General features: G+C 53.4%; 1 protein-coding gene across 1 annotated transcript in view; it reads right to left on the bottom strand.

Moving 5' to 3' along the window:
- TMEM63B (transmembrane protein 63B) overlaps positions 1 to 24,356 on the bottom strand; it is a 37,070-nt gene extending 12,714 nt beyond the window's left edge. The window contains exons 1-14 of the mRNA XM_077811905.1: positions 24,180 to 24,356; positions 21,629 to 21,708; positions 15,602 to 15,640; positions 8,357 to 8,447; positions 7,582 to 7,619; positions 6,209 to 6,351; positions 5,688 to 5,739; positions 5,184 to 5,292; positions 4,532 to 4,602; positions 3,561 to 3,641; positions 2,463 to 2,586; positions 1,834 to 1,967; positions 1,507 to 1,644; positions 947 to 1,100 (exon numbers count right to left, since the gene is read on the bottom strand). Coding sequence (XP_077668031.1) covers positions 947 to 1,100; positions 1,507 to 1,644; positions 1,834 to 1,967; positions 2,463 to 2,586; positions 3,561 to 3,641; positions 4,532 to 4,602; positions 5,184 to 5,292; positions 5,688 to 5,739; positions 6,209 to 6,351; positions 7,582 to 7,619; positions 8,357 to 8,447; positions 15,602 to 15,640; positions 21,629 to 21,708; positions 24,180 to 24,356 — 1,431 coding nt within the window. The remainder of the gene's footprint in view (positions 1 to 946; positions 1,101 to 1,506; positions 1,645 to 1,833; positions 1,968 to 2,462; positions 2,587 to 3,560; positions 3,642 to 4,531; positions 4,603 to 5,183; positions 5,293 to 5,687; positions 5,740 to 6,208; positions 6,352 to 7,581; positions 7,620 to 8,356; positions 8,448 to 15,601; positions 15,641 to 21,628; positions 21,709 to 24,179) is intronic.
- Positions 24,357 to 26,580: the final 2,224 nt, after the last annotated feature.

The following is a 26,580-nucleotide window of genomic DNA, read 5'->3' as shown; positions in this document are numbered from 1 at the left end:
AAGCTAACCTGCTGCATCGCCAGTGGCAAAGGACAAGAGCTGCCAGCAGAGCTGAGCGTGACTCCGCCCCTTTGGGGGCTGTATCCATAGGGGCACTTTCCTCAACTTGGGAATCCTGGATGGGAACCCGCAGCACCTCTGCCTTATCCCCTGGTGAGAAGCAAGAGTCTGGGAGTTGTATAGGGCGGGGAATGAGGCACCAGCCCAGGCCCTGCCCTGGGACTCATTGGTCTCCATGCAAGGGTGCAGCTACTCCAATTGTTGGGCTGGGGTTTTTCCCAAGTGTAGAGGCAGCCTAATGCAGTCAGTGTATCCCCTATAGCTCTCCTTTGCTCTCATAACACTTTGGTCCTTCAGCACGTCAGTGGAGTGTTTTCTTGGTCTCTGTTATGGTAGGGAGAGCCAGGATTTCCTCCCACTTGCCATGCATACAAAACTGAGTGCTGGCTGCTGGCCGAAGAGCCCGGCAGTCCCTTGGGAGAGTGCAGATAGCCTGTTTGCCCAGGTTCTGACAAGAGAGGGATCCTCAAGGCCTCTCATAGGGTCGCAGGCAGAATCCTTGGCCGCTCACATCTCCTCTGCAAATGCAGCCACCTTGGATGCTCTGGCTCCAACAACACATGCTCTCTGTTCTACTCCAACAGGCTCTGTGGTGCCGCAGCTCAGGACAGGGCAGGGAGTCTGGCTGCTTTCTGCCCTCGCAGAGCAGAGCAGTGCCCACACAGCAGTGATGTAGACAAGGCCCTCCCCTCCCCACACAGGAGCACTTGAGACCCGTAGGGACCTTGCTCGGCCTGATGGGGTCAGGCCTAGTCTGTCTGGATATGTGAGGTGGAGGGACCAGTGCACATTCGTGACCCACCCCCACCTCCCCAGGGCTGTTCCATGGGACGGGAGGAAGGGGAGGGCTCCTCATTCCTGTCCCTGTCCCCCTGGCAGGCCTTACGTTCAGATACTCCACGGGCTTGGTGACGTTGAATTTATCCATGGTGGTGATGATGATGGCGGGAGTGGTGAGGAAGAAGAGGAGGAGGAAGAGGACGACGTTGATAACCAGGCAGCGGATCCACCAGATGAAACCCCGGATGGAGAGGTGTTCCCTGGGGGGAGACAGGGTGCAGAAGCCAGTCAGGAGAGGATCACAGGGGGAGGCAGAGAGGTGCCAGAGACATTGGTCTGTGCTGGGCAGAGTCTAGGATGTTACTCTTCAAGTGCCTGAACCCCCTTCAGAGGCACCCAGATCCCACTGCTCCCCATACAGAGTCAGACCCACGGCCCAGCCAGGCTGTGACCCTGCACCCAGATGTTTCAGTGGAAGCTAACCCCTCCAGCCAGCTGTGTGGGCCTGTCGATGGGGATACTCCCTCTTCTGAGCTCCTGAGCTGCCAAGGGCACTCCTGGGCTAGGCCCATGGCCCTGATGGTTCCTTCCCTTTACCAGGCTGTCCGTGCCCCCATATCCCTGCTGCTGCCCAGACCGGCCCGGCAGGAGACGCGGCCTGCTCACCAGTAAATGTTCTGTGGGTCGGGGGCGTAGGTGACGGTCCAGTTGGAGATATGGAGGGACTCGCTGCAGGAGGAGGCCCGAGGCTCCCCGCGGCACGCGCAGCCCTGGCACTTGCATACGTTGAAGTCTTTGAGGATGCTGGAGGCAAGAGGAAGAGGGGGAGAGTGTGAGGCATCCCCAGAAGGGGAGATCAGGGAGGCTGAGCCCCCAGCTATCGGGAGGGGCACCTGGGCATTATTTTCTAGCCGCTCACACGCCTGCCTGGAAATAACAGCGACTCTCCCTCCCGTCCCCTCCCTAGTCCCACGGCGGGCCCCTTGCACTCACATGGCCGTAATAGTCTCGTTGTGGAAAGTGACGAAGGCCATCCCCAGAGGCTTCTCGTTCACCTTCTCCTTCTCCCGCTTGTAGTCATCCTTGAGCTTCTCCTCCAGCTTGGTGTAATACTCGATGGCCTCCACCTGGACACACGGATGCGGGTCAAAGCCAAGAGCCACGCAACCCCACCATGCTGCTGCCCCCTCGGGCCCCAGGCCGGGCATGCCTCCAGAGGGGACAGTGACACTCTCCTCCCCGTGCGCTACAGCCAGCGGTGGGGGGCACAGCCAGGCTAATCCGGACCAGCCGCTTGGTGCATCACTGCCACTTGGTGTTAGGATTGAAAGAATCAGAGTTAACGAGGCAAATGGGTGGGAGCTGGGGCAGGGGGCTGTTTAGTGGGGGGCAGCAGGAACAGTAATAACAACGGAGAAAAACGAACTCTCTCTCCTTGGAAGGCCCTGGAGACGCTAAAGGCAGACAAAGGGACAGCAACAGGCTGGTGTGCCAGGATTTGGGCTGAGCCCTCCTCTACGTGGGGGCTGGCAGGAGCTGGGAGCGGCATGGGGGCGGTCTCCCAGCACCCCCCACGCCACCCATGCTACTGCCTAGTGCCCTTCCGCCCCCTGCCCCCGCACCTCCTCACAGCCCTTGATGACGCAGCAGCACAGGTGGCCGCAGGGCTTGGGGTTGATCATCGACGAGGCGTTCTCCTTGGTCTTCAGGTTGGTGAAATAGATTTTCCCACGTTCTGCTTTCTTCCTGCAAGTGGAGGCAGCGGGAAGGGAAGAAGAGGCTCAGACAGGCCCTTCCCCTGGCTGCGACCACCACAGGGGCAGCAAGCAGGGAGAGCGGGTGAGAATGTAGGGAGGGTGGTGGTAGAGAGCACGGGGGCTCGATCTGCGCATGTGAATCTCAAATATGTACTTTTTTTTAAGAAGGTTCCCACTCAGCTGAAGCGGAGGCTACTGGGATTTCGTTACCCCAGGGTGAGTAACCAGGGCCCCTAGGAGCGTGTAACTAACTCTCCTCCCACGCCGGGTGGAAGCACAGCTCAAAGGTGGCACCACAGACGCTTAAGGCTCCACGCCAGGGCGTGGGAGAATCCCAGGCTCACTGCGTGACTGCAGCAAGTCACTGCCCCTGTGCCTCAGTTCTGATCCTTCCCGGGCTCACAGCGGGGCTAAAAGTCAAATCCGTTATGATCTGCAGAGTTCAGACACTGTGGTTGTGGTGGGGGCCATAAAAGCAGATTGATAACCCCAGAGCAGCCCAGATAATTCAACTCTGCCCTACTCCACTCTGCCATGCACCCAACACCAATGCTTAATGTCTCCTCAAAGTCTGAGGGTCCCCACACACAGCTCTGCCCATACCCCCCTTGCCATGACCTGTACCCCCTGCTGTCCCAGCCCTGGGCTCCCCTCACACAGCTCTGCCTGTACCCCTCACCCTGACCTGCAGCCCCCCTGCTATCCCAGCCCTGGGCCCCTCAAGCAGACCCTATCTCCTGAGCTAAATAGTCCCCAATTCCTTTGCTGTTTAGTGGTGCAGACAGGGCCTACATAAGGACTAGCCCAAGACCATCCCATGCATTTTTTTGGTGACCTGTTCTCTGTAACCCTCCTGTTGCTGAGTCTCACCCTCTCACCCCAGCTGCATCTCTTGTGCTCTGTGCAACACTCCTGGCCTAGGCTTGTTGGGGGCCCTCCATCCATACCTGCCCCAGACTTTACCTCTCTGTATCAAGGAACATCAGCCTGGCCACGTTGTAGCAGGGACGCGCCTCCAGCACAGTGCAGTTGGCATATGCCTCCCTGTGGATAGGAAACAACCCCCGGCTCATTAGCGATGAGGTGGAAAGCAGCAGCTCGAACAAACCCTCCAGCAGCCAGTGGGATTGCTGCGGGTGGGTGGGAACCCAGACTCCATCCTCAGGCCTAGTCCCAATCATCAAGAAATTCTGCTAAAGCTGTGCTGGGTGCGGGGGGAGGATATCGCCCATGGACTCTGCTCTTATGGGGGAACATGGTGGGGAGGAGAGTGCCTGCTTGGAAAGCAGTGTTCTTGGGCTCCTCTTCAGTCCTTTCCCCCTGGAAGAACAAGGGTCTCATTATGGGGCTTCTAAAAACAGGTGGTGGAGGGGAGAGTCCTCTACTGTTGGAGAGGGTCTGGGTGTACCTCGGCCACCGCCCCCCCACTCCGTCTCCCCTGACATCCCTTGGTTTGGTCGTGTCCAGGGAGATTTCTATAGGGACAGGGTTGGCGCTGAAGGGTTCAGTGTTCCCCCTCCCCTGAGGGCTGGGACTAGAGCTGCTTTCTATATTGATTTTTTGACAAAAACCCCAAACATCTGAAAACCAAAACCACTCAATTCAGAAATGCCACCATAGTGCCTCATGGGAGTTGTAGTTTTGGTGACTTATGTCCACATCCTCCTCTACAAACCAGGCTCCCCTGCCGGACTACATCACTCATGATGCACGGTGGCACTTGGTGCATCATGGGAGATGTAGTCCAGCCCACAGAATAGACTGTAGGCATGAGGCACTTGAACTACAACTCCGATGAAACAGTGTGGTGACAATACTTGTTTTAAAATTTATTAAATTTTTATAGTTTTCAATTTTTTGCCAAAAAGTTGAAATTTTCTGCAGAGGAAAAAAGGTAGCTGAAGCTGGGACCCAGCATGCATGCACAGACTCACTCAAAATGCTTCTTGATCTTCTCCGGCTCAGCATATTTTGAGATCCCATTAATGAAGAGAGTTCGCTTCACCTGGAAGAGACCAAGGGGCAGGGGGAAGTGAGGGCAGTATGGGAACCCAAACTAGGGCAGCACAGGACACCAGGCTGTGGCCAAGGGGTGATGCCAGGTTAGGGTTAATGTCAGGGGAGTGGCTCACATTTTCCCGGCGGTGCCCAGGGCTACACATTTAGCAGGTTGTCTCCCATCCCCCACCAGCTGGCATGGGGGCAACCCGCCACGCAGCCAACATTTGCTCCAGCTCCAGTTGTGTCCTGGCGAGACGGTGATACAACAGCTGCCTGAGCAGAGATGGGGTGGGGGCATTAACCATAGGCGGCGAGGTGGCTTTCAGTGGGGGAACCTAGAATGTACCTAGCAGAGGCGGTGCCTAGTGGGAAGGGACAGGAGATCGCACGCTCACTGCTGCAGCTCAACTCACCCAGTGGGGGCCCTGGAGACCCTGGGACTGTTACAGTTGCATCAGGGGTGAGGTGCGGGCAAGAACCCTGCACGGGGAGTCACCCCCAGCATGAACGGGAGGCATGGCTGGGGCAGCAGAGAGAGGGAGGCTGGAAGAGCCGAGAAAGGGAGGCTGGAGGAGCCAGCCTTACCAGGTCATCCTCTTTGTAGCGCATCTTGGAGGTGTGCCGACGCATGCTGTACACCGTCAGCAACAGGTACAGGAAGGCAAAGGACGTGTGCAACCACAGCAGGTTATTTCTGTCATCAGAGAGACATCACTCAGCTGAGGCCACCCGGTCGGTGCCATGAACCCACCCCCACCTGGTGCCTGGCCAGTCAGCCAATGTGGGCTACCCCACTCCCTCCAAGGACACTGCACCTGGGGACAGTCCAACTGGCTGGCATGGTGCATGCATGCTGAAGGGCTGCTACCCAGCACAGGGCTAAGTGGTGGCATCCCAGAGGCTGCTCCCAGGTTTTTGTTCTGGAGACCACGGCTGGGACCTGGCTCTGCAGAGCGAATGAGCTGGGACAGCAGCAGCAGGGGACAGAGGAGGCAGCAAAGCAGCCTCCCAGGCCTTCCTGGGGTAGCACCCCCTGTGGCTCCACCTGATGCTCTCCAAGGGCCCCACTCCGCCCCCTCCTCAACGTACCCAGAATTCAGGTTAGCGATCGTTGTTCTCCCAAAGCTGTAGGGGTTGTTCTCTGGGGAGAGAGCGACAGACAGACACCTTTAATTCAATCCAGAGGGTTGTGGTTTGGGCTGTCTGGGCTGGGACGTCAGGGAGCAGGACAGGGTTGCTCTGGGAGTCATCCCTGCAATGCCTCTGAAAATAGAATCACCCTGCAATCCACGTGAAACACTGAAGGGTCAAAGGTTAAGTTTCTGAGCTCCAGTTTTCCTGGCTGAGTTGCAAGGCGGTGAGGGCTCAGCAGAACTCCCCTCCCCACTGAGAGTGAAGCCCCCCCCAGCAACAGCTTCCTTGCCAGCGGGCGCTCCCAACTGCCACTGCAGCGCCAGGGCAGGAAGGGATGCTCCCTCACCTCAAGAGCCCATGTCCTGACTGGACCCCCTCTGCAAGGACTCTTGCTAGGCTGCTGTGAGCAGGGCTGGCTAATTCCTTTCAAAAGGTGGGAACGCAACAGGGCCAGCAATAGCCCCCCTGCCACTCACCTAGCAGGTCCCCTGAGAAGTTCACAGGCAGCACGATGCCAACGGAGAGCACGCCCACGGCCACCAGCAGCCCTATGATGTGCCGCTGGAAGGAGAGATAATGGACTGCATCGGCCCCGCACTTATCCCGGATCTCATCGTCCCTGGCAAGGACACAAAGGCGGTGAGGCATCACCTAATAAGGGTACGGGGCCAAATCCCAAGAGCCCTTCGGTGCCCAGCGCCCAGCACCTTAAGCACCCAGAGCACTAGGCCCTAACACCAGGGCTAAAGGAGTTCTAATGACGCCATCGCTTAGAGGAGCTGCAGAGCCCTGAGTCCTAGCCCAGGGAGTGGCCAGTTAGGGACCTCAGCACCTTGCAGTCTGGCCTTGCACTAGCCCAAATACGAATCCACTAGCCAACATCCATCTGCTGCAACTGCACCCCAGTGCTCCCAGCCCCTGCAGGATAGGGATGCTCACTCGTGGCAGCCTGTCAGGCAACTGTGCCCATGCAATTCACTGTCACTGTAACCCCCGTGGGTAATGGCGCCGACCGCACAGACTTTAAGAGCTAAGGATGGAAAACACTAGAGAAGAGCTTTGGGGCACCCTCTTCTTGAGGCCCTGGTAGGTTCTCCTGACCTTCACTGGCACTGGACCCCGCTTTGAGAGCAACGGGCGCAGCAGGGACCAGAATGAAGCAAGAAAGGGGGTATCGCCTCCGAGCAGGAGCTCGGTGGGCGGAGGGAAAGGGTTTGTGCTTGGGCACTGGGAGATCTGGGCTGAATCCCCTGCTGTGCCACAGGCTCACTGGGCAAGTCACTCAGGCCCATCGAGACAGCCGTTGGCAGGCGTAACCCCCAGCGCAGGTCCCAGAGGGGTGCTAGCTCGGCTCCAGCGAGCGTGTTACGAACCAGCAGGGTGACCGCAGCGGGCTAGAGGCACAGGTACGTTCCCAGGGGCCCGGTGGGCTTGCACTGGGGTGGCGGGCCCAAGCCGCTGCCAGTGCTGTTGCAGCCACACCGCTGTTTTTAGGCACTAGCTCAACCAGAGCTCGTGCATCCGTCTAGCCGCAGTGGGAACCATGCCTGCATAGACCTTCCCTTAGTCTCTTTGTGCCCCAGTTCCTCAGCTGTAAAACAGAACAGTCCGTCCTTTGTCTGCCTTTTATAGCTGGCCCATAAGCTCTGTGGGGCAGGGGCCGTCTCCTACTGCATGCTCGTACAGCACCTACCGCAAGCGGGGTTTGAGCCCGCGTGGGGCTTCCAGGTGCTACAACGAGCAACAACCAACCACCCTAGAGCCCCACAGCGCCAGGTCCCCCACTGCCCCCTGGGCCCTGGAAGTGGCTAAGCTCTAGAACCAACACTTGGATTCAAGGGCCACTTACTTTATCCTGAAGATGGCGGTCAGCCAGGAGCAGAAGCCCTGTGCAAAGAGACAATGGGAGCCCCAGGTTAATGAGGGTTCTCTCAGCCATACTCCCCCTTGGTAGGCCCCAGGTAGACTAGCCCCACTGCTCTCTTCTCCCCAGGCAATATAAGGCTCCTCTTCCCTGTTTTCCTGAGGACCAGTGGTTCCCCCTGCCACGAAAGCGAAGCTGAAAGGGCACACAGACCACAAATGCCCAGGCATGTAGGATCCCAGATATGCCCTTCTGTGATAGGTCACAGGTTCTCCTGACACATCAGTCACTCGCCTGCATATGACATGGGCCAGGCTCAACACCACGACCAACTGGCTGGTCACCCTCCCAGTTGAGTCATAAGGTCAAAGCAGCCATTTTGCTACATTACAGTGAGCGATGGGGACAGTGCAGACCCCAAGGGCTGCCAGTTAGCACAGGAGCTCGGTCAGGAGTCAGCTGTCCCAGTGCAGGGTCACATCCCCAGGGGACACCTCAGCAATCAAACAGGAGAGGAGGAACACAAGATAGACTGGAGAGGGAGCGGGAACTAGGCCAGGGCTCCTCATGGCATGACACACACCTAGACAGAGAGCATGTCTCCTGGGAACCACCCTCCTATTTGTCGGCCTACCCAGACCCATCCCATTTCACCAAAGCTGCTTCTGATGGGAAAAGGGGGCAGTAGGGAAACATTGCTCCTCTGATGCTAAACTACGGAAGGGGTTTTTCCACTGGATTAGATTTTGCTCCTACTCACGTTGTCCCTCTGGTCGAAGTCCACGGAGCTGGAGACTGAGGTGAGGCGCTCATAGCGGTCGTGGCTGTCAGAGTGCAGAGCGGATGCCACACTGAAATTACAGGGTGGGTGGGGGGGAAAACAATCAAAGGGTTAACGAAGGGGAAGAGAGAAGCTCAGCCAGGAAGCAGCACCCAGGAGGTCAGAGGTTAATTCAGGTCAGTTTGCCCCAGGCGAGATGGAGAGAGAAGAGCCGCAGAGAGAGGACAGCAGTTAGTGGAAAGCCCCTGCTCAGACAGCACTGTTCACACTGGAGTACCGGGGGTGTGCTGCAGTGCACAGGGCCAGCCTCACAGACACCCAGCTCTGCCGGCCTTCACAGGGACTGACAGAAGGGGAGTAGGTGTGAGCAGCTTCCCTGTCCTTCCACTCTCCCTGCTAACTCCTCACTCCCAGGCCTGGCTGGAGACACCCGCAGCAGCCCAGGCACATTATCAGAGAACATGAAGAGTCTGTGCAGGTGCACAGGAGAGAGTGAGGACACAGTAGATTACAGCCATACCCACCAGCGAAGAGGGGCCTGCAGAGGCTGCCACAGGAGGAGAGGTTAGGACTGTTTAGTTTAGAGAGGCGATGAATAAGAGGGGACCCAATAAAGGGACACACAATAACCAGTGGTTGCACGTAGGTCAGTTGGGATCTCCCGTTTTCCCTTTTATAACCCAACAGCAAGGAGGTGCCCCATGAAATTAAGATGCAAACTTTAAAACTGATGAAAGGAAGAGATACCCCCACACAATGTGAACAGTACCCTGTGGCACGCCACAGGATATTATTGAGGCCAAGAGCCAAGCAAGGTTAAAAGACAGTAAGAAAGAGACATTTATAGGAATAAATATAAATCACAGTTACTAGCTAGGATAGAAATGTCTGAGGGCTAGACACACTTCAGCTGATCATCAATTGCCAGGGCTTCCCATACTGGGAGGTTAGTCTAAAATTATCCCCTAGATTTGAGGGGTTCTTGGTCCTTCTTCGGAGGCATTTGGTGTTAGTGAACGATGTCAGAGATAGGATCCTGGAAAAGATGGACCATTGGGATGGTTCAATTCCTATGTCCTTCTGGATGACTAAGCGGGTTGGTGGGAGAGTGAATTAACATACATACTTTTTTCTTTTCTTTTTTTGTAAAAAACACACACCGTGTAGCAAATATATTAATGCAAATTATAATAAAGTATTTCATTTCCAGGATCGTTCCAAATGGCAGATGAAATTCAATGTTGATAAGTGCAAAGTAACACTCAGTAGAAAAAAAAATCCCAACTTTGCATATATAGTGATGGGTTCTAAGTTACCTGTTACTCCCCCAGAAAGAGATTGTGGGAGTCACCGTAGACAGTTCTCTGAAAACCACTGCTCAGTGCACAGCAGCAGTCAAGAAGGCTAATAGTATGTTAGGAACTATTAGGAAAAAGACAGATAATAAGACAGAAAATATCATAGTGCCACTATATCAATCCATGGTATGCCCACACCTTGAATACTGTGTTCAGTTCTGGTCACCCCATCTCAAAAAGCTCTGGAACTGGAAAAGGTTCAGAAAAAGGCACTGAGGTCCCTAACGGGGCACTCTCGGGGCTACCCTAAACCTCTACGAGAAGCTGGGAATGGAAGACTGCATGCGTCACTCCATAATTGTTCCTCCATGATTTCCCCATCTCCTTACCCGGAGTGTTTCTTCCCTTGTTCTCTGATCCTGCCTGCACACCTCCACCATGACTCCCTCTCATGCTCTGCAAGCTGGTTCAAGAGCAGGGGGGCTTGTGCACAGTGGGAGTTGCAGCTTGCCCCCCATTCAAATCGGAAACCCTAGAGCTGGGAAACACAGTGGGAGGCGAAAGGAGAGGTCTGGCTGAGGTTCCTTTCCTGCTCCTCAAAGCCAGGCCCAGCAGAGCTTGCTCCACAGCCTCAGCTGGGTCCGTACTGCAGAGTCTGGCTGGAAATCCCTACTCAAAGGGCTAGGAAAACAGAGGGAAGACGGTGTGTGTAGGGGGCTGGGTTAATAAGAACGTAAGAGTGGCAATACTAGGTCAGACCAATGGTCCATCTAGTCCAGTATCCTATCTCTGACAATGGCCCTTGCCAGATGCTTCTGGAAGTTGGAGATTTAGGGACACCCAGGGAGTGGGGTTGTGTCCCTAATCATCTTTGGCTAATAGCCATTGATGTACCTACACTCCATGAACTTATCTAATTCTTTTTTGAACCAGTTATTGGTTTGGCCTTCACAACATCCCCTGGCAAGGAGTTCCATAGGTTGACTGTGTGCTGTGTGAAGAAATACTTCCTTTTGTTTGTTTTAAACCTGCTGTCTATTAATTTCATTGGGTGATTCTTTGTTCTCGTGTTATGTGAAGGGGTAATCAACACTTTTTTAGTCACTTTTCCCACACCAGTCATCATTTTATAGACCTCCATCATATCCCCCCATAGTCATCTCCAAGCTGAAGCATGCCAGTCTTTTTAATCTCTCCTCATGTGGAAGCTGTTCTATACCTCTAATTGTTTTTTTGCCCTTCTCAGTACCATTTCAAATTCTAATGTATCTTTTTTGAGATACAGATCTGCATGCAGTATTCAAGATGTGGGTGTACCATGGATTTATATAGTGACATTATTATATTATTATAGTTTCTATCTTATTATCTATCCCTTTCCTAATGGTTCCTAACACTTAACTTTTTTTTGACTCAGCTGCACATTGAGTGTATGTTTTCAGAAAACTAACCGCAATGACTCCAAGATCTCTTTCTTGAGTGGTAGCAGCTAATTTAGACCCCATCGTTTTATATGTATAGTTGGAATTAGGTTTTCCAATGTGCATCACTTTGCATTTAGCAACACTGAATTTCATCTGCTATTTGCCTCCCTCCCCGAGTTTAGTGAGATCACTTTGCCACTTTGCAGTCAGCTTTGGACTAAACTATTTTGAGTAATTTTGTATAGTTGGCAAACGTTGGCACCTCTCTGTTCACCCCTTTTCCACATCATTTATCTGGGTTAAGCAAATTGTTCATGGAGCAATAGTAGGGGAGGAGGTAATTTCTGCCCAGAGGAGGTGGTGATGATGGAGGTCAGGATCCTGGAACATTTTGCATTAGTAGCATCACAGCTGAGAAGGAAACGAGGCCAGAGAACATAGTGCGGGACCTGAACATGCACTTGGAGCTTGAGAAAGTGGGAGTTAGGCTGCTGAGGAAGCAAAGGGGAAGCGTGTGATTACCTGAGGTGGGAGTTATAAATGGCAGGACACTCAGAGAGTTCTAGCAGTGAAGAGGGGAGACCTGGAGATGGCTAAGCCCCGAAAGCCTCCAGTAGGCAGAGACCTGCTTCAAGGAGCACACAACAGCTGGGATACAGCGTACGCTGTGGCAGCTGGGCCTCAGCTCTGCGGCACGGGCCCTGAATCACATAGCAGTTGGCTATGGCAGATTCTGGGGCAGCTTGCTGCCTAAGCGTTCAAAGCTGGCTGATGTGGGACATACAGAAGGCCTCTCTTTATGAGCAAAGACCAAGATGGCTGTCCACAGATGGGCCACAAGCTGGTTGCTGTTCTGGACAAGGTTGGAGCCGTGGGGCAAAGGAGCAGCTGAAGTCACCGAGAAGAGAAACAGTGGGAGAGCCCCAGCAGGCTAAAATCCTGGAAGGGGAAAGGAAGGATGAATTGAAGGAAGTGGGAAAACCTGACAGCAATAGGAACATAGGGAAATGTGGAGCCATTCAAACTGGATCCTCATAACAGGCACTACCAGGCAGAGGATCAGATGGAGAACAGCCCAAGGGAGGTTAGGGGCCCAGCAAGTGACCAAGAAGCAAACGGTCCTCATTACTGATTCCATGGTAAGGCCTATGGCCAGAGACACCTGTGACCCAGTTAAAGGAATTAGGATGATACATGCTGCCTGCCAAGTGTCCTGAGAGGAGACTGGAGAAGAGCAGAGCAGCTCCTGAAGAACTTGGCTCTCCCTCCATCCCAGCTGATACCTACATAGGAATTAATGCCATGAGTGAAGGGTGATTAGAAAGGCTTCAAGGGGTGTGGAAAGAAATGAGAGCGAAGAACTGATGAGACAGATACTTGCAGGTCTGAGGCTGCATATGCAGACACACCTCTCCACAGGAGAGAGCCACTCTCTGCACTGCCCTGGGAGACTCAAACTGGGATCCTGCGCTGAGCTCTGGGTCCCTCAATTCCATATGCCTTATGGCCTGGAGCAGAGAGGGGCTAGCTCCTTTCTCTGGCTCCGTAGCTGGATGACTGTTCTGTTCCGACTCCTCGGTACCAGAAAGACAACAAACTGAGGATGTGCAGAAAAGGGCAGCGAGGGACCAATGTGGAGAAAAGAGTAAGGAGGGCTATATCTGACGAGCTTGGCTTGGCAATGAGAGAGTGTGTGAATTGAGTGGGAGGAGGAGGAGAGGGTCTGTTTAGGGAGATGCAGGGGGGCATAACTAGGAGTAATGCCACAACATTAACAAAAGGATTATTCGAATGACACTCGGGATACACTTCCCGACAGTGAGATACGCTGGGCTCCCACGGAGCGTTGGCAGCCCCAGCAACTAGGACGTTTAACGCCAGGCTGGGCAAAGCTCTAGCAAAACTTGCTGTAGGGCCTGATCCTGCCTGGTCCCCAAGAGCCGGTCAAGATGGGACCAGGCAGGCCTTCCCTCCATCTGCATCGTCCAGGATTCGATTTCTGCGCAACTATGACTCACTGGAGAAGTTAATAATCCTGCGCACAGGGAAACAAACACATACAGCACCCACCAGGGGGAGCCAGCGGGCAACGTGTTGCCAGGCAGATGACGGGGAAGGTTTGCAGCGGTGTGATGTCGCCGTGATGCAGGCAGCTGCGTGGGTGGGGAGCCCTGCAGGGCTGTGAGCTCCCCACTCCTACCTGAGAGATGCGGGCTGGTCTCCTCCTTATGGCATGCAGCCGGCCTTCTCCTTCGCTTCAGCTGACACCTGCTGGCTGACTCACTGATTGCGCCGGGGGGAGGGCGCTCTCCGGTGGCCAGATGATCAGACTGGTGTGTGCAGGGACAGACTGACACAAACACACACCACATGAAGCCGCCAGATATTTGCTAGCAAGGAGCAACGTTACAGCGGGAACCTACCAGGCTCACTGTGGTGCTGCTGTCAGCCATGGAGGAGGAGGGGTCTGGCCGGGGTTTCCTCCCTCAGCTCCATGAATTGGAGGTGAGCCTCACATCAAGGTTCAAACAGCAGGTTGGGGAGACCCACCCCCCCGGAGATCTCCCATGAGGCCTGTGCCTGCTGCTGGCTGAGAAAGAAGGAGGAAGAACTGGAAGAGGTGGGAGAAGCCGTGGGGTCTCTCTGGATGGGTTTGCTCTAGGACCCGGTAGCGGGTGGTGTGAAAGGTCTGCCCCATCTCTGCTGCCTTGCTCACACTGAGTGGACTCAAAGAGCGACCAGTACCTGCCTGCATCTCCCTGGGCAGCACCCACAGCTGGGTCTGCGCCTCCCCCCAGCCAGCACCTTGGCCAGAAAAGATGGGGCCTCTTTCTAGGTGGGGCCCAGCACCCACATTGTTAGCAAAAAGGCAGATAAATTAATCTGGGAACAGCTCACCCCACAGCCTCACCAAATGCAAGATTCAAACACAAGAAAAGCCGCAGGATTTGGCACAAGCACAAGATGCCCTCTCCCTGCATAGGTGCACTTAGCTACAGGCAGCAGCCCTCCTCCTGTAGTCCCCACACCGGCAGCACAGCATTAGCCGGAGTCACACCAGCCAGCCAGGGCACACGTGCAGGAGGATGAGCAACTGGGCACTGGAGCTTCCTGGATCATCCCAAGTGAGCCAGACACACACAACGAGGGCCAGACGCTTTCTCAAGACAAAGGCTGCAGACAGTGGTTCTGCACCAAGGACCAAGAGTGCCGGAGTGGGGGAAAACAGCAGGACGGTCCTCCGTTACCTCATGTGCCATGCCCACAGCCCCTACCAGCTGGCTCCAGCAGCAAGCAGAGCAGCAGTGGGAACTTGACAAGCACAGAGCACTCCCGAGATGTGGTCAGTTTCTGTTGCTGCCCTGCTCGCCCCTGGCGCTGAGCAGAACTAAGAAGACAGGCGCCAGTTTGCTGTGCCACTGTGTACTGCCTCCCACCCTGGTCCTGCGTGACGGTGAGAGCCAATCACCCCCCAGCCAGGGTAGACCGCCTAGCCAGTTAAAGCAGCACAAGAAAGACTCAACAATCAGACCTAAGCCTCTGACTGCCAGGTGCTGGGGTTGGATGACGGGATGGATCACTTGATGATTGCCTATTCTGTTCATTCCCTCTGAAGCATCTGCTACCAGCCACTGTTGGAAGACAGGATATGGGGCTAGATGGACCTTTGGTCTGACCCAGTGTGGCCATTCTTATGTTCTAGACTGCGGCTCTGTGGGAGATGGAGCATTTTAAAGAAGAAGTCAAAATGCAAAGCAACATCCCCAGCGGGGAAACAAGAACGTGCGGCTGTACAAGGGGCTATTCAGTCTATCTGACCGGCCCACACACTTGCTGCTGCGGTCTACAAGGGGCAGTGCCAAGCCAAGGTACCAGATGGTGCTGGCAATGGTTCTGTAATAGGAAGCTCATGTCTGCATCACTGGCTGAGCTGGAGGGAGGGATTGGGAAGATGGGACAGTGCACCAGTGCATTATTCACAGCTGCTTATTCTCCGGGTTTGGTAGCTGAATTCTGGCTCCCCTAGGGCTTATCTGATCAAATCCTAGCTCTGAACAGGGGGTGAGAAAAACCCCTTTCCCTACTCACCCCAATAGAACAGCAATAATGAAAGGTAGTCTGTATCTAGGGTTCCCTGTTGCCTCACTATCCATAGACACACGGGAAGGGTGGAAGAAAAGATCTAGGGGTAAGTAGCGTGGGGACACAGCCAGCCTTTGGAAACGGTCATGATTTGGTCCCTGTCCCAGTCCCAGCACACACATGAATTTGTGGTGAAGCAGGGTGAGTGCTGTGGTACCCTCCCAGGATCACTGTGGCGTTACTGTTGTTTGAGAGGGACCAGAACGAGCCCCATCCCCTTCGCAGGTGTGATGTATGGCTGAAGAGTCTGCATTGATCAGGAGACATTAATCCCAGCCCTGAACCCCCTAGCCATTTCCAAAGGAAAAAAAACAGGAGAGAGAGGGAAGGAAAAATACCCTGAAAAAACAACAACATACTATTCCCGCTCCTCTCGCTCTGTCTGCCAGTGCCGCCGCCTGGGGGCAGAGAAACAAAAAGGGAGGGTTAAAACAATGGGAACTTTGCAGCACCCGCAGGGAGCCTCCTCGGCCCCAGTAGACACAGCCCGGGCTGCTCCTCACCATCCTGGGGAGAAACCTGTCAACAATCAGATCAGAGAGAGAAAATAAAAGGAAAAACTTCCTTGCAGCACTCAGTTTCCCAGCACACTGCAGGCTCCTCAGGGCAAGGCCCTGTCATGTTTGTCTGGAAATCTCATGCACACCTCTGGTGCTGGCTCCGTCCGTAACACACACACACAGATCAGATCTGCACTGCAGTGGAGGCTGTCACAAGAAGGGTCTTTAGTTTGGAGTGGGAGACCCTAAGATGCGCTGGGCTCTGGAAAACCTCTCGGATTCTACTTGGGTATGCATCTAAATCGGGGGTTTTGCAGAACATTTGCCCCATCACTTAAACTATTGCTTCCTCAAATGAAATGAAACAAATGTTGTTTTTCCCTCCTGAGCCAGTGCAAACAGCGTCTTCAAGGACAGATTAGCTTGCTCAGCCTCAGGGAATTAAATAAGGAAATACACAGCAGCCCAGAACTCAGGGAACCCCCAAAACTCCAGGTTCTGTCCCAAATCTAAAACCCACTATTTCCAAGTGGCTCCTAAATCTGGGACCCACAATATACAAGTGGCTCCTAAATCTGGTGAAATGAGTTCTCCACTCCCTAGTCTTAGTGCAAAAAGAGTATAAGGCCCAGGGAACTCATGCGTACCCATGAGGCTTGGCTCTTTACAAACATGCTGAGTAATCTGTCTGGACATTCCAATAGAGCCCCCCCGCAACCAGGAGGGACACTCCTATGACAGCTACAAAAGAAAGGGAAAACACCAGCTGATCTTCAGGAACTGCCTTCCCTGGGAATGTCAGCCCAACTCCAGACCAGACTGGGCCAGCTGCTGAAGAATCGAGCCTGGTGAGCTGAGAGAACTGCACTGACTGGGGCTGCTGATCTGGTGCAGCTGTTCTAGGCTAGGCCAAGATCCCTGCAGGGCGAAGTTAGAAAAACCTGCTGGTCCAGCTTCCCTTCCCGTCTCTCTTTTGTTCCTTCTCTTGAGCGGTTCTTGCGCATGGAGGCCTCTCCCTGCAGTGCTGTCCAGCCAGCTCAGACTGACAGAGAGGGAAGGAGGCCCTGTGTTCTATGTTAGAGGAGGGGACAGTTTAGGACAAGCAGCTCCGCCTTTCCTAGAGGTGAAGACCACTGAAGATGATGGCAAAACCCCACTGATTTGACTCGTGTTCCACTGTCTGGTGCATCCTGAATGGGCTACATGAAAGCGTCACACCGCAGAACTCCCTCCCCGCTGGCAGGGACCAAAGAGTCAGCAGTGACGTGAGGGAAGACCAGGAGCCCTGGCGCCAGGGAAGCACCTATCTAGGAGAGCCTCAGATTGAAGGTGGTGCCCTGTGGCCCTCAATGCAGCCTTCCCCGCCACACACTTATGCAGCTGACCCAGCTTCCACCAGCAGTAGTGGAAACAGATCAGGGCCACCCACACACAGTGTGCAAGCCTATAGGATGGTTTAGATTAAGAAATTAGTGGTAGTTACATTTGGGGCCTAAATTAGCCGAAGTGTAGAGGAGTCAGGGGAATGGAGGTTGCGAGTTAGAGAGAAGCTGGAGACAGTAAGATGGGAAAACTGCATTTAGCAAGGACGTGAGCCAGGGTTACGGCGCCGTTATGTTTTGGTTATAACTGCTTCAAGCAGGGTTTTTAAATGAGTGTTTTTGAGAATTGTGAATGTTTTTTATAATTCTGTCTGTATTGATAGTATGGGAAGGACATTGGGTCAGACGTTCATTTACACAACGTGTAATGTAAAGAGCCAATAAGGAGGAGGAGAAAATACAATTATGGTAAGGGGAAGTGTAATGTTAGGTAGTATGATGATGGATTATAAAAGGAGTCATTTTGTTAATTTGTTAATAAGGAGTTCCAACTAACGTCCAAAGGGTACCTCTTAGGTTCCAGGATCATCAGGCTGTTGTCAGTGGACTGATCACTCATTGATTAAGTAGTAACTGCATGCCTGTTTGCTTAGCTAAGCATTTTGCTTTTGAATAAAGTTTGGTTTTATCACTTTAAGTGATGCCTAGTGGTCCTCTACTAAATGCATTTTCTGTATCCCACCTAGAAGCTCACACCTGAAGACTGTGTTGGGCTTTGTTGCATCCTTGTCTTTAACAACTTCACGTTAACTGGAAACATTTCAGCCTACGGTTCCCAAGGAACCAGCTGTAGAGATCTCCCATCCCCACTCCTGCCGATAGACAAATCGGCACTATGGGTCCATTTATTGATGAGGCAGAGCAATTTGCATTCCCTTGTGGTGTGACAGAACTCTGGCTGCCTCCTCTCAGCCCCCTTTCCAACTCCAGATTCTTCCTTTGACCTGGGGGATGTAATCTCTTCCCATCCACGTCAGAAGCAAACATAGGATCTGAAAGAATGGCCCTGGCCTCTGCACCAGCTCCCCACTATTATCTGCACAAGACTGGAAGAGGCATTCTTACCATCTCCCTGCCCCGGTCAGGAACGGGAGGCAGCCAGGAAAACCCTCTCAGATATTTTTGTTGTTCCAGCTCCTATCTGTCCTGCATGGAGTGTGTCCCTGCCATGGGTTACCCAAGGGGGAAAAGGTTTGTTTGTCTAACTGAGACTGCAGGCCCCCTGTGGCAGGGGTCGTGTCTCTGTACATGGGCTGTACATCAGTGCACAGATACAGAGTGTGTTTGGGCTCTGACCAGCTGTCACCTTTGGGATCCCATGGGGGCTGGGTTTCTTGTCCCAACCCAAAAGTAGCAGCACTTGGGCACCACATTTCATGGTAAAATCCAAAGTGTTCCCTAGGGAAGCAGCACCCCAGTCACCTTTGCCCTGCTGCCTGCCCCGGGATGGATAGGAGAACCTGCTTGTCTGCTAGAAGCCCAGCGTGAAGCAGCTGGAACCTGGCACAGTTCTCAAACTAGTGCCCCCCTCGACTCCCTCGCCAGGATCATGGCTTCCTGCAAACACCCCCACGTAGCCCTTCCCTTCCAGTTCACACCAGCCCCCACAAATGGCTGTGCTACTGAGGCTTAGGGCACACAGATGGGGATGCTTTGCTGCCAATACCTGCTGCTGTCTCAGCGACTCTCCTCTGGGCCTCCTAGTGCCCTAACTTGCCAGCTGGGCATTATCTGTTCCAGATTAGCTGCGGCTCTCCTTCCAGTTGGCAGCACCCAGACATAATGCGGTGACTCACAGATAGGTGCTAGCAAGGGTAGCAGGCCATCTGAGCACAGGTCGAGGATCCAACCGCTAGCCAAGCTGTGCCAGTGTAACGCCAACAGACCCCGGTCAATGGCGGGCAGGATCGAACCTGGGACCTCTGAAGCTTAATGCATGAGCTGCTACTGCATGGCTCTTAGCTGAGGCTGCTGCAGACTCATTAATTTCTAAGTGGTCTAGGTGTCACTAGAAGGGGACAGAGCACCACACCCAGCAGGCATGGGTTGTACCAGGACTAAATTGGACCTCATGGAGCATGCGAGTTGGGGCCCATCCCACACAGGAGGCGGCTCTGAAGGTTCCGGAGGGCACCAATATTCCCAGGTCTGAGGGAGCCAAGTTTGGAGGAAAGGTGTGTTGGTGGGTGGGTGGGAGGAGAGGACCAGGCAGGGAGATTTGAAGTTTGCATAGTTCTCAAAGGGACTGAGCGAGTCAATAGAGAAAAAATGTCCCCCTGGGGAAGGGTACATGGCCTAAAGCTGAAGAACAAAAGAGGTTCCCGGGCAGAGACACCTCTCAAAAGGAGAAGAGCAGACCGGGCCAGTTACAAGGGCAGGCAGTTGGCGCTGGGTATATGAGACAGGCAGTATGGCCCAGGCCAGTGTCTCTCACCTTTTCAGGCTGGTGACCCCTCATTCTATGTCAAACAATGTCACAATCCCCCTCAATAAAAAGGGAGAGTAGGAGATGCATCAATGAGAACGGCGCAAAGCCTGGACAGTTCATTTGTGGGTGTGGTTAGCCAGGTGGGTAGAGAATACTGGACCTTGAAACATAAGGGCATGTGAGATTTCCTTTGCTTTAGAGTGTAATAACTCTTGCAACTCCTTGCCACGACCCTGACTGCCTTTGGTGACCCCCTGGGGTTCTGACACCCTGGTTGAGAAATGCTACTCTAGAGAACTGAGATTGGCACTGGGAGCCAGAAGCCCTCAGGCATGGAGGCAGCTTGAAGTGAAGCTACTTGCCAAAAACACAGCGCCAGTTACTTTCTCCCTGGGGACGGTATCCCCTCCCTGCTCTAAAACAATGCCTCTTACCCTGCCACCCATGCTGCCCTGGCCTCACTGCAGCCACATCACACCGCAGGCTCATTAGCTGCGTGTTCTCGCCCTGGGTCTCACACACCATTGCTGCTGACCAGGTTCCTCCGTCCCATTGAGATCTAGTTGTGGATTACTTTCCCCACAAGGGATCAGCTACGTTTCCTCACGTGGCTACCTCCTGCCTGCTTTCCCCTCATCTCTCTGGGTCCCCTGGTGCTGTTTTCTCTAGCTTCAGTAGCACTCACAGCTCCACCTAAGTAAGGAGGAGACAGAGTAGCTCTGGAGATATAGCTTATTCGAATAAAGGTCCTTGTTCAGTGTTAGAAGAAAACGTCTCTGTCATTCTTTCCCTTGTCATGTAAAAAGAGGTGCAAACCAGATTAATTTGAATGCTTAACACACAGAGCAGCGAAGCAAAGGTCAGCCTGGTAGCTTGTGCAACGGAAAGTGAAACTGAAAATAAGTAGAACTCCTTTTCCTCCATTGTGGAAGGCGGTGCAAATACCCGGGACTTGGTTCTTCCGAGATTCTCTGAGCACTTCGTTCCCCAATGGAACTAACGTACCTGGGTGCAATGGCTCAGAGAGCACAGAACCTTTTCTAAAGGCTGTCTCTGACGGAGCTGAGCAGCGTTTGAACACAAGATCATCTAGCAGCTGGGATTTGAAACAAAGAATGTCATGGAATAAGGAGACCAGCGCAGCCCCTGAAACTACTCTGCCTCTTGTTGCTTCACTGTTGAGCTGGCATCCTACGACAGGCTCAACAACATTCACATACTCTTCTTCCATTTCAGTAAAGAAAGTCATACCCAGCAGGGATCTTTAGACACCTCCTCCAGCTGGTACACTGCACTTTATCATCAGAACCCTTGGCTCAGTCTTTCAGCCAGTTTTCAGTCCACACGGCAGTTTCTTAGCCAAGCCACGTTCAATTATATTTTAAGACTAAGATTCCATTAGCAGTTAGGGAAAAAGCTTTCCCTTCAGCCACCAACACAGCCATCAATAACTTCACTTGGATCCCTTCTCCAGACTCACTTTGCTCATGCTTCCAGCTCAGAGCCCTGCTCCTGAGCCATTCACACTTGGCTACCTTTGCTTCCTCAGATTTAGTGCCATGACCTGTATAGCTAAGAACTATAGTACCTGAAAAGCCAGTCCATGACTCCCAATCTACTTAAAAAGAAATCAGTCAGTACAATCACCTCCAGCTGGATTGCTAACAAAGCAGGTAGTGTGTTAGATCTTGCTCTCCCAGAACCTCTTCCCCATCCCACCCTTTTCCTTGCCCATCCCTGGCTGCGCCATTGCTGGGCCTTTCCACGAGGCAGGGAGCTATCTTGTGTTGTAGAGCCTGCAAAGCATCATGCACACAGTAGCTGTAGGAATCATAAATCATACATTGCAATCTTATCTCCAGAGCCATCAGAGGTTTGCTCCTGCACAGAGATGAAGTCAGAATGACAAAGGGCTGGCATGTTGGGCTGCAGGGACTCCCCCTGTTCCTGGGATGTATGGGGTTAAACCAACCTGAGCACTACTCCTTCCCCACCCACTCCTGCCATCTGGGCACACAGCAGAGGGTTTAACCCTGTACCCCGTTTGCTTCAAGCCCACCCCCATCCTGACCTTACCTGTCAGCATCAGTCACCAGGGCCAGACGTCCATAGTCCCAGGCTACTTTACGCAAGATCGAAAAGACAAACAACAGTGCCTGTAAAAGTGCCAAGAAGAAGCTATGAGACAAGGCCCCCTCTGGCTGGGGGAGCAGCCCTCCCTGACTCCTGTCCTCCCAGCCATCTGCCTGGCATGGAGAGAACAATGGCAGGGGACAGAGGAAGCAGCTGGATCTGTGCTTGGCTTGCTTGTGTGGCATAAGAAATTGGACCCTTGTCACTCAGGTGTGGCAGCAAGGCCTGGGAAGAGAGGAGCAGACGGGGAAGCGGGATCCAACATCACAAGCACGAGATCCCCCCAGCGACCACGTTCGCGCTATCACAGCTTGACCTGCTGTCAGAGGTGGTAGCACTACGGAGCGGGCGTCTGGCTCTGCTTGGGTGCCTCATCTACTGCAGCTGAATGAACGAATGGCAGCTTCCTACAGGGGAGTAAAAGCTTCCCGGAGGCCTGCTCTTGGTGGGGGTGGGGAAAAGATACAGCATTATGTGGGGGTGGCCACAGCTCGACCTGCAGAGCTCTGCAGGGTGGATCTCCCATCTGGTGAGCAGAGGGGTGGCCCATAGGAAATACAGTCCCCGCATGCAATGCGCTATGACCTGAGTGAGCGGGTCGCGCTGCGTATTGGGCCTGGAGTCTCTGCAGGTAGCACCATCCCTGAATCAGAAGGGAGAAGGGTGCACTGCAGAACTCCTGGACTCCAAGGGGGCTCCAATCTGCTCTGTTCTGTCTGTGCTGGGTGCAGCCCTGCAGTTCCTGACAAGGCACCAACATGGCTCTTTTTTGGGCACCTTGGCATCCACACCCAGAAAACGGGACTCTGGGATGCAGGATTGCCTGCATCTGTTCCCTGGAGCGAGTCTGTAGCATTCTCCCACGACAGCCCAGAGCTCCCGTACCTGGCCCAGCTGCCATCCCACTCCAAGAGTGGCTGGGAACTTCACTGATTGCATATTACAGCTCCTTCCACTGAAAGAACTCACCAGCAGGACTTGGTAGCATTCACCCTCAGCTGATCCCATCCCAGCCCGGAAATGCATCCAAGCAGGACAGGGGCTGTGAGGAGACAAGCCAGCCACAAGCAGCGTGTGCCCACAGCTTACGACGGAAGCCTGCCACACCAGAGAGGTGGATCCAATGCAGAGACCCCAGATGAAGGAGCTCTGTGAATTGGGTTGTGGGGTGGGGGGCATGGGGCACTGTTAGCGTTGGGGCCTAGCCCTGGCTGGAGGTCCCACAGGAGCGGCTGCTGGCTGATGCACAGGCAGAGTGAAAGCATGCTGGGTCATCCATCCTGCCAGCCACGCACACAGATCAAGGCTGTGTTTATCCAACACCTAGCACAATAATGTTGGATCCATGACTAGGGCTCCGAAGCACTATGGTAATACAAATCAATAATAATAACAACAACAGGTGGTGACCTGCCCTGTTCTCCGGAGCACAAACAGATGAAACCTTGCCGCCTCCCAAGCCCCGATATCACTAGCGGAGGTCGAGCCATCTGTTCTCAGACTACGCAGGAAGCGGCAGAAGAATCAGAGAGGGGCTTAGGGCTGGCAAGGCAGGAAAGCCCAGTGTCTTGGCATTAGGTTGGCCCTAGTCAGATACATAGCCCTAGTGGCCACCCCAAACCTCCACATTCCTGACCCTGACCCTCTCCCCATTCCAGTCTTCCTGCCTGTCAAGTTCAGGCCGCTCCTTAGCGCGACATGAGCTAGGGCTGGAGGAACGCGGCACGAGGCCGGGCTGGGGAGGCCTGAATCAGAGTCTGCTCATCAGATCGTCCCAGCTGGCCCTAACTGGCCTCCTCGTTGGCAGCCCCACCAGAGAAGCCAAAGGACTGAATGGACCACGGAGAGTGAGCTTCCTGGCGCTGTTCCTTCTGCTGGGGCTGCCGGGCAAGCTCGACCTGCCTGCACTGCGCCTCGCCATTTCAGCAGGGACACAGTCACGGCATTTTTTTCTTAAAGCTATTGAAAAAAAAAACATTGTGCTTTGATGACGGAGAACCAGGGTTCTCCAGCTAGCCAGCCTACCGCTGCCAGGGGAGGGGGCTGCATTAGAGCAGCACATGGGTGGGTAAGGAGAAGCAGGAAGAACAATACTGTGCTTTTCTAGAGATTGGGTTGTCAAAGCACTTGGCAGATGCAATAATTGAGCTTCAGAACCACACCGCCTCTGGGAGGTCAGTGTCACTAACCTTATCTCACCAAGGGGAAACTGAGGCACAGGGCAGTCAAGTGACCTGCCCACGGTCACAGAGAAGCCAACAGCAAAAGCTGAGAGGAGAATTCAGGAGTCCTAGCTCTAACCACTCCTTGGCAACCAGGGCCAGGAGTCCCGACTCTCATGCGTCCCAGCTCCAATCAGTAGATTACACTCCTCCTCCCACACCTGGGGATAGAACCCCGGAGTTCTGAATAGTTATGTCCATCCTTCATCCTCACAGCCGTGCCCTCCCCTCCCCCAGCAAACGGCAGCCGCACAATGGTGTAGGAGACTTACCAGAAAGCACATGAAGTCGAGGGCTAGGACGGTGGGCACTCCCCCAAAGGGCAAGCCCTGCAGCACAGTGCTGCGGATGCGGGCACTGTAGCAGTAATCCTTGGTGCTGTTGTTACAGCCGGCGACCTTGCAGGTGGCTCCTGCCGAGCCCAGGGTGGCAAACAGGAAGGGAAGCATCTCTACTGCCTCATCGTCTTACCTGGAGGAGGGGGGGGAACAGGCACAGTTAGAAACACACCTGACCAACTAGTCAGCAGCCTGCTTAACAGGAGGTAGCGGCAGATGAGGAGCAATCAGGGCCAGCTCACCCATTGCCATCTCCTGCATCCTCCAGCCTCCTCTGCGCAGCAGCCTCTTGCGTTACAGTCTCCAAGGGAGCTGGCTAACGAAGTTACTAACTGGCCAGCGATCACATGTGGGAAGTCCTGGAGAATCAGGGAGGTACCAAAGGACTGGGGAAGAGGAGACCTACTTTGCTTCAGTCTTCTCTCAAAAAACAACATGTGACCAAACTAGCGAAGTTACCACAGACAATAAAGGGGAAGGGATGCAGCTCGGGATAAGTAAAGAACACATCAGAGATCTTCTGACCAATCTGAATTAATTCAGATCAGCGAGGTCTGATGCTATTCACCCCAGGGTGCTGAAAGAATTAGCTGAAGAAATCTCAGAGCCATTGGCAATAACATTTGCCAACTCATGGATGAGAGAAGAGGTCCCGGAAGACAGGAGAAGGGCTAACATGGTGCCCATCTTTTAAAAGGGGGAAAAAGAGGAGCCGGGGAGCTCTAGACCAGTCAGCTGGACTTTGATACCTGCGAAGCTACTAGAGCTATGTAAGAAACATTAAATTTGCAAATACCTGGAGGATGAAGGGGTAATCACGAGCAACCAGCATGGATTCACCAAGAACAAGTCACGTCAGACCTGCTTGATTTCCTTCTCCTCTGGTTTGAGGGATAGGGGGGAATGCAGAGGACATATTGTACCTGGGCTTCAGCAAGGCTTTTGACACAGTCCCACGTGACATTTGATAAGCGTGCTGGAGAAACGCAGGCTTGGCAGAGCTACCATTCAGTGGATACATAGTTGGTTAAACAACCACAACAAAGAGTAACTATTAATGGAATGATGTCAGACTGGAGAGAGGTCTCAAGTGGGATTCCACAGGGATCTGTTCTGGGCCCCGTGTTGTTTAACATCTTTATTAATGACCCGGATGCAGGAAGAGAGAGCACAGTGATCAAATTTGCAGATGACACAAAGCTGATGAGGGCTTGCCAATACTTGGGAGGATAGAGCTAAAATGTAGAGGGATCTTGATAAATTGGAGAACTGCGCTACAGACAACAAAATGAAATTCAACAAAGACACATATACGGTGCTACGCATAGTGAAGAAAAACCAAATGCACAAATACAACATGGGGGAGAACTGGCGTGGCAGCAGCACTGTTGAGAAGGATTTGGAGTTGTGGTGGATCACAACCTCAACATGAGTCAGCAATGCAATGCTGCTGCAAAAAAAGCAAATGCAGTTTTGGGCTGCATTAACAGAGGCATCGTATGCCAGTCATGGGAGGCGACAGTACCGCTCTACTCGGCACTGGTTAGGCCTCAGCTGGAGAACTCTGTCCAAGTTTGGTCACCAATGTATAGAGACTGGAAAGGATCCAGAGGTGAGCAACAAAGGTGATCAAAGGGTTTGAACTCAAGCCATATGTGCAAAAGCTGAAGGAACTGGGTACGTTTAGTTCGGAGAAGAGACTGAGGGGTGACATGATACTTGAAAGGCTGCCATAAAAAAGATGGGGAAAAGTTGTTCTCTCTTGCCATACAGGGCAGGACACGAGGCGATGGGTTCAAACTACAGCATAGCAGATTTAGATTAAATCTCAGGAAAATCTTCCTAGCTGTGAGAACAGTAGGAGAATGGAACAGACTGCCCAGGGAGGCTGTGGACGCTCCTTCACTGGAGGTTTTCAAAAGGAGGCTGGATCCATCTGTCTGGGATGGTTTAGACACAACAAATCCTGCAGCTTGGTAGGGGGTTAGACTAGACGACCCTTGCGGTCCCTTCTAACCCTATGATTCTATGATGTTATACTGGGAGCAGAGCAATCCTGGCAATTGCTGCCCTGGGAGCCCAAGCTTGTAATGCTACAGAAACAACAGAACTGCAGCAGGGCCCCTTGAATACAGTAATGCAGCACTTAAGAGCCTCTCGCATTTGGACTCCTCCCTCTCCCAGTGTAATCACCAGCAATCTGGTAACTTCAGTCCCCTTCTCTATGGCAGCTAGAAACGGCCAACCAAGGAACACCTGACACACCCATACAGGAGACCAAGGGGCAGAAAATGGCTTGGGATTTTTAGTTCAGTTGGTCAGAAAAACTTCTGGA

Source organism: Eretmochelys imbricata, chromosome 3 (assembly GCF_965152235.1).
Source record: "Eretmochelys imbricata isolate rEreImb1 chromosome 3, rEreImb1.hap1, whole genome shotgun sequence".
Taxonomy (NCBI): Eukaryota; Metazoa; Chordata; order Testudines; family Cheloniidae; genus Eretmochelys; species Eretmochelys imbricata.
This window is presented reverse-complemented; position numbering and strand designations above follow the sequence as displayed.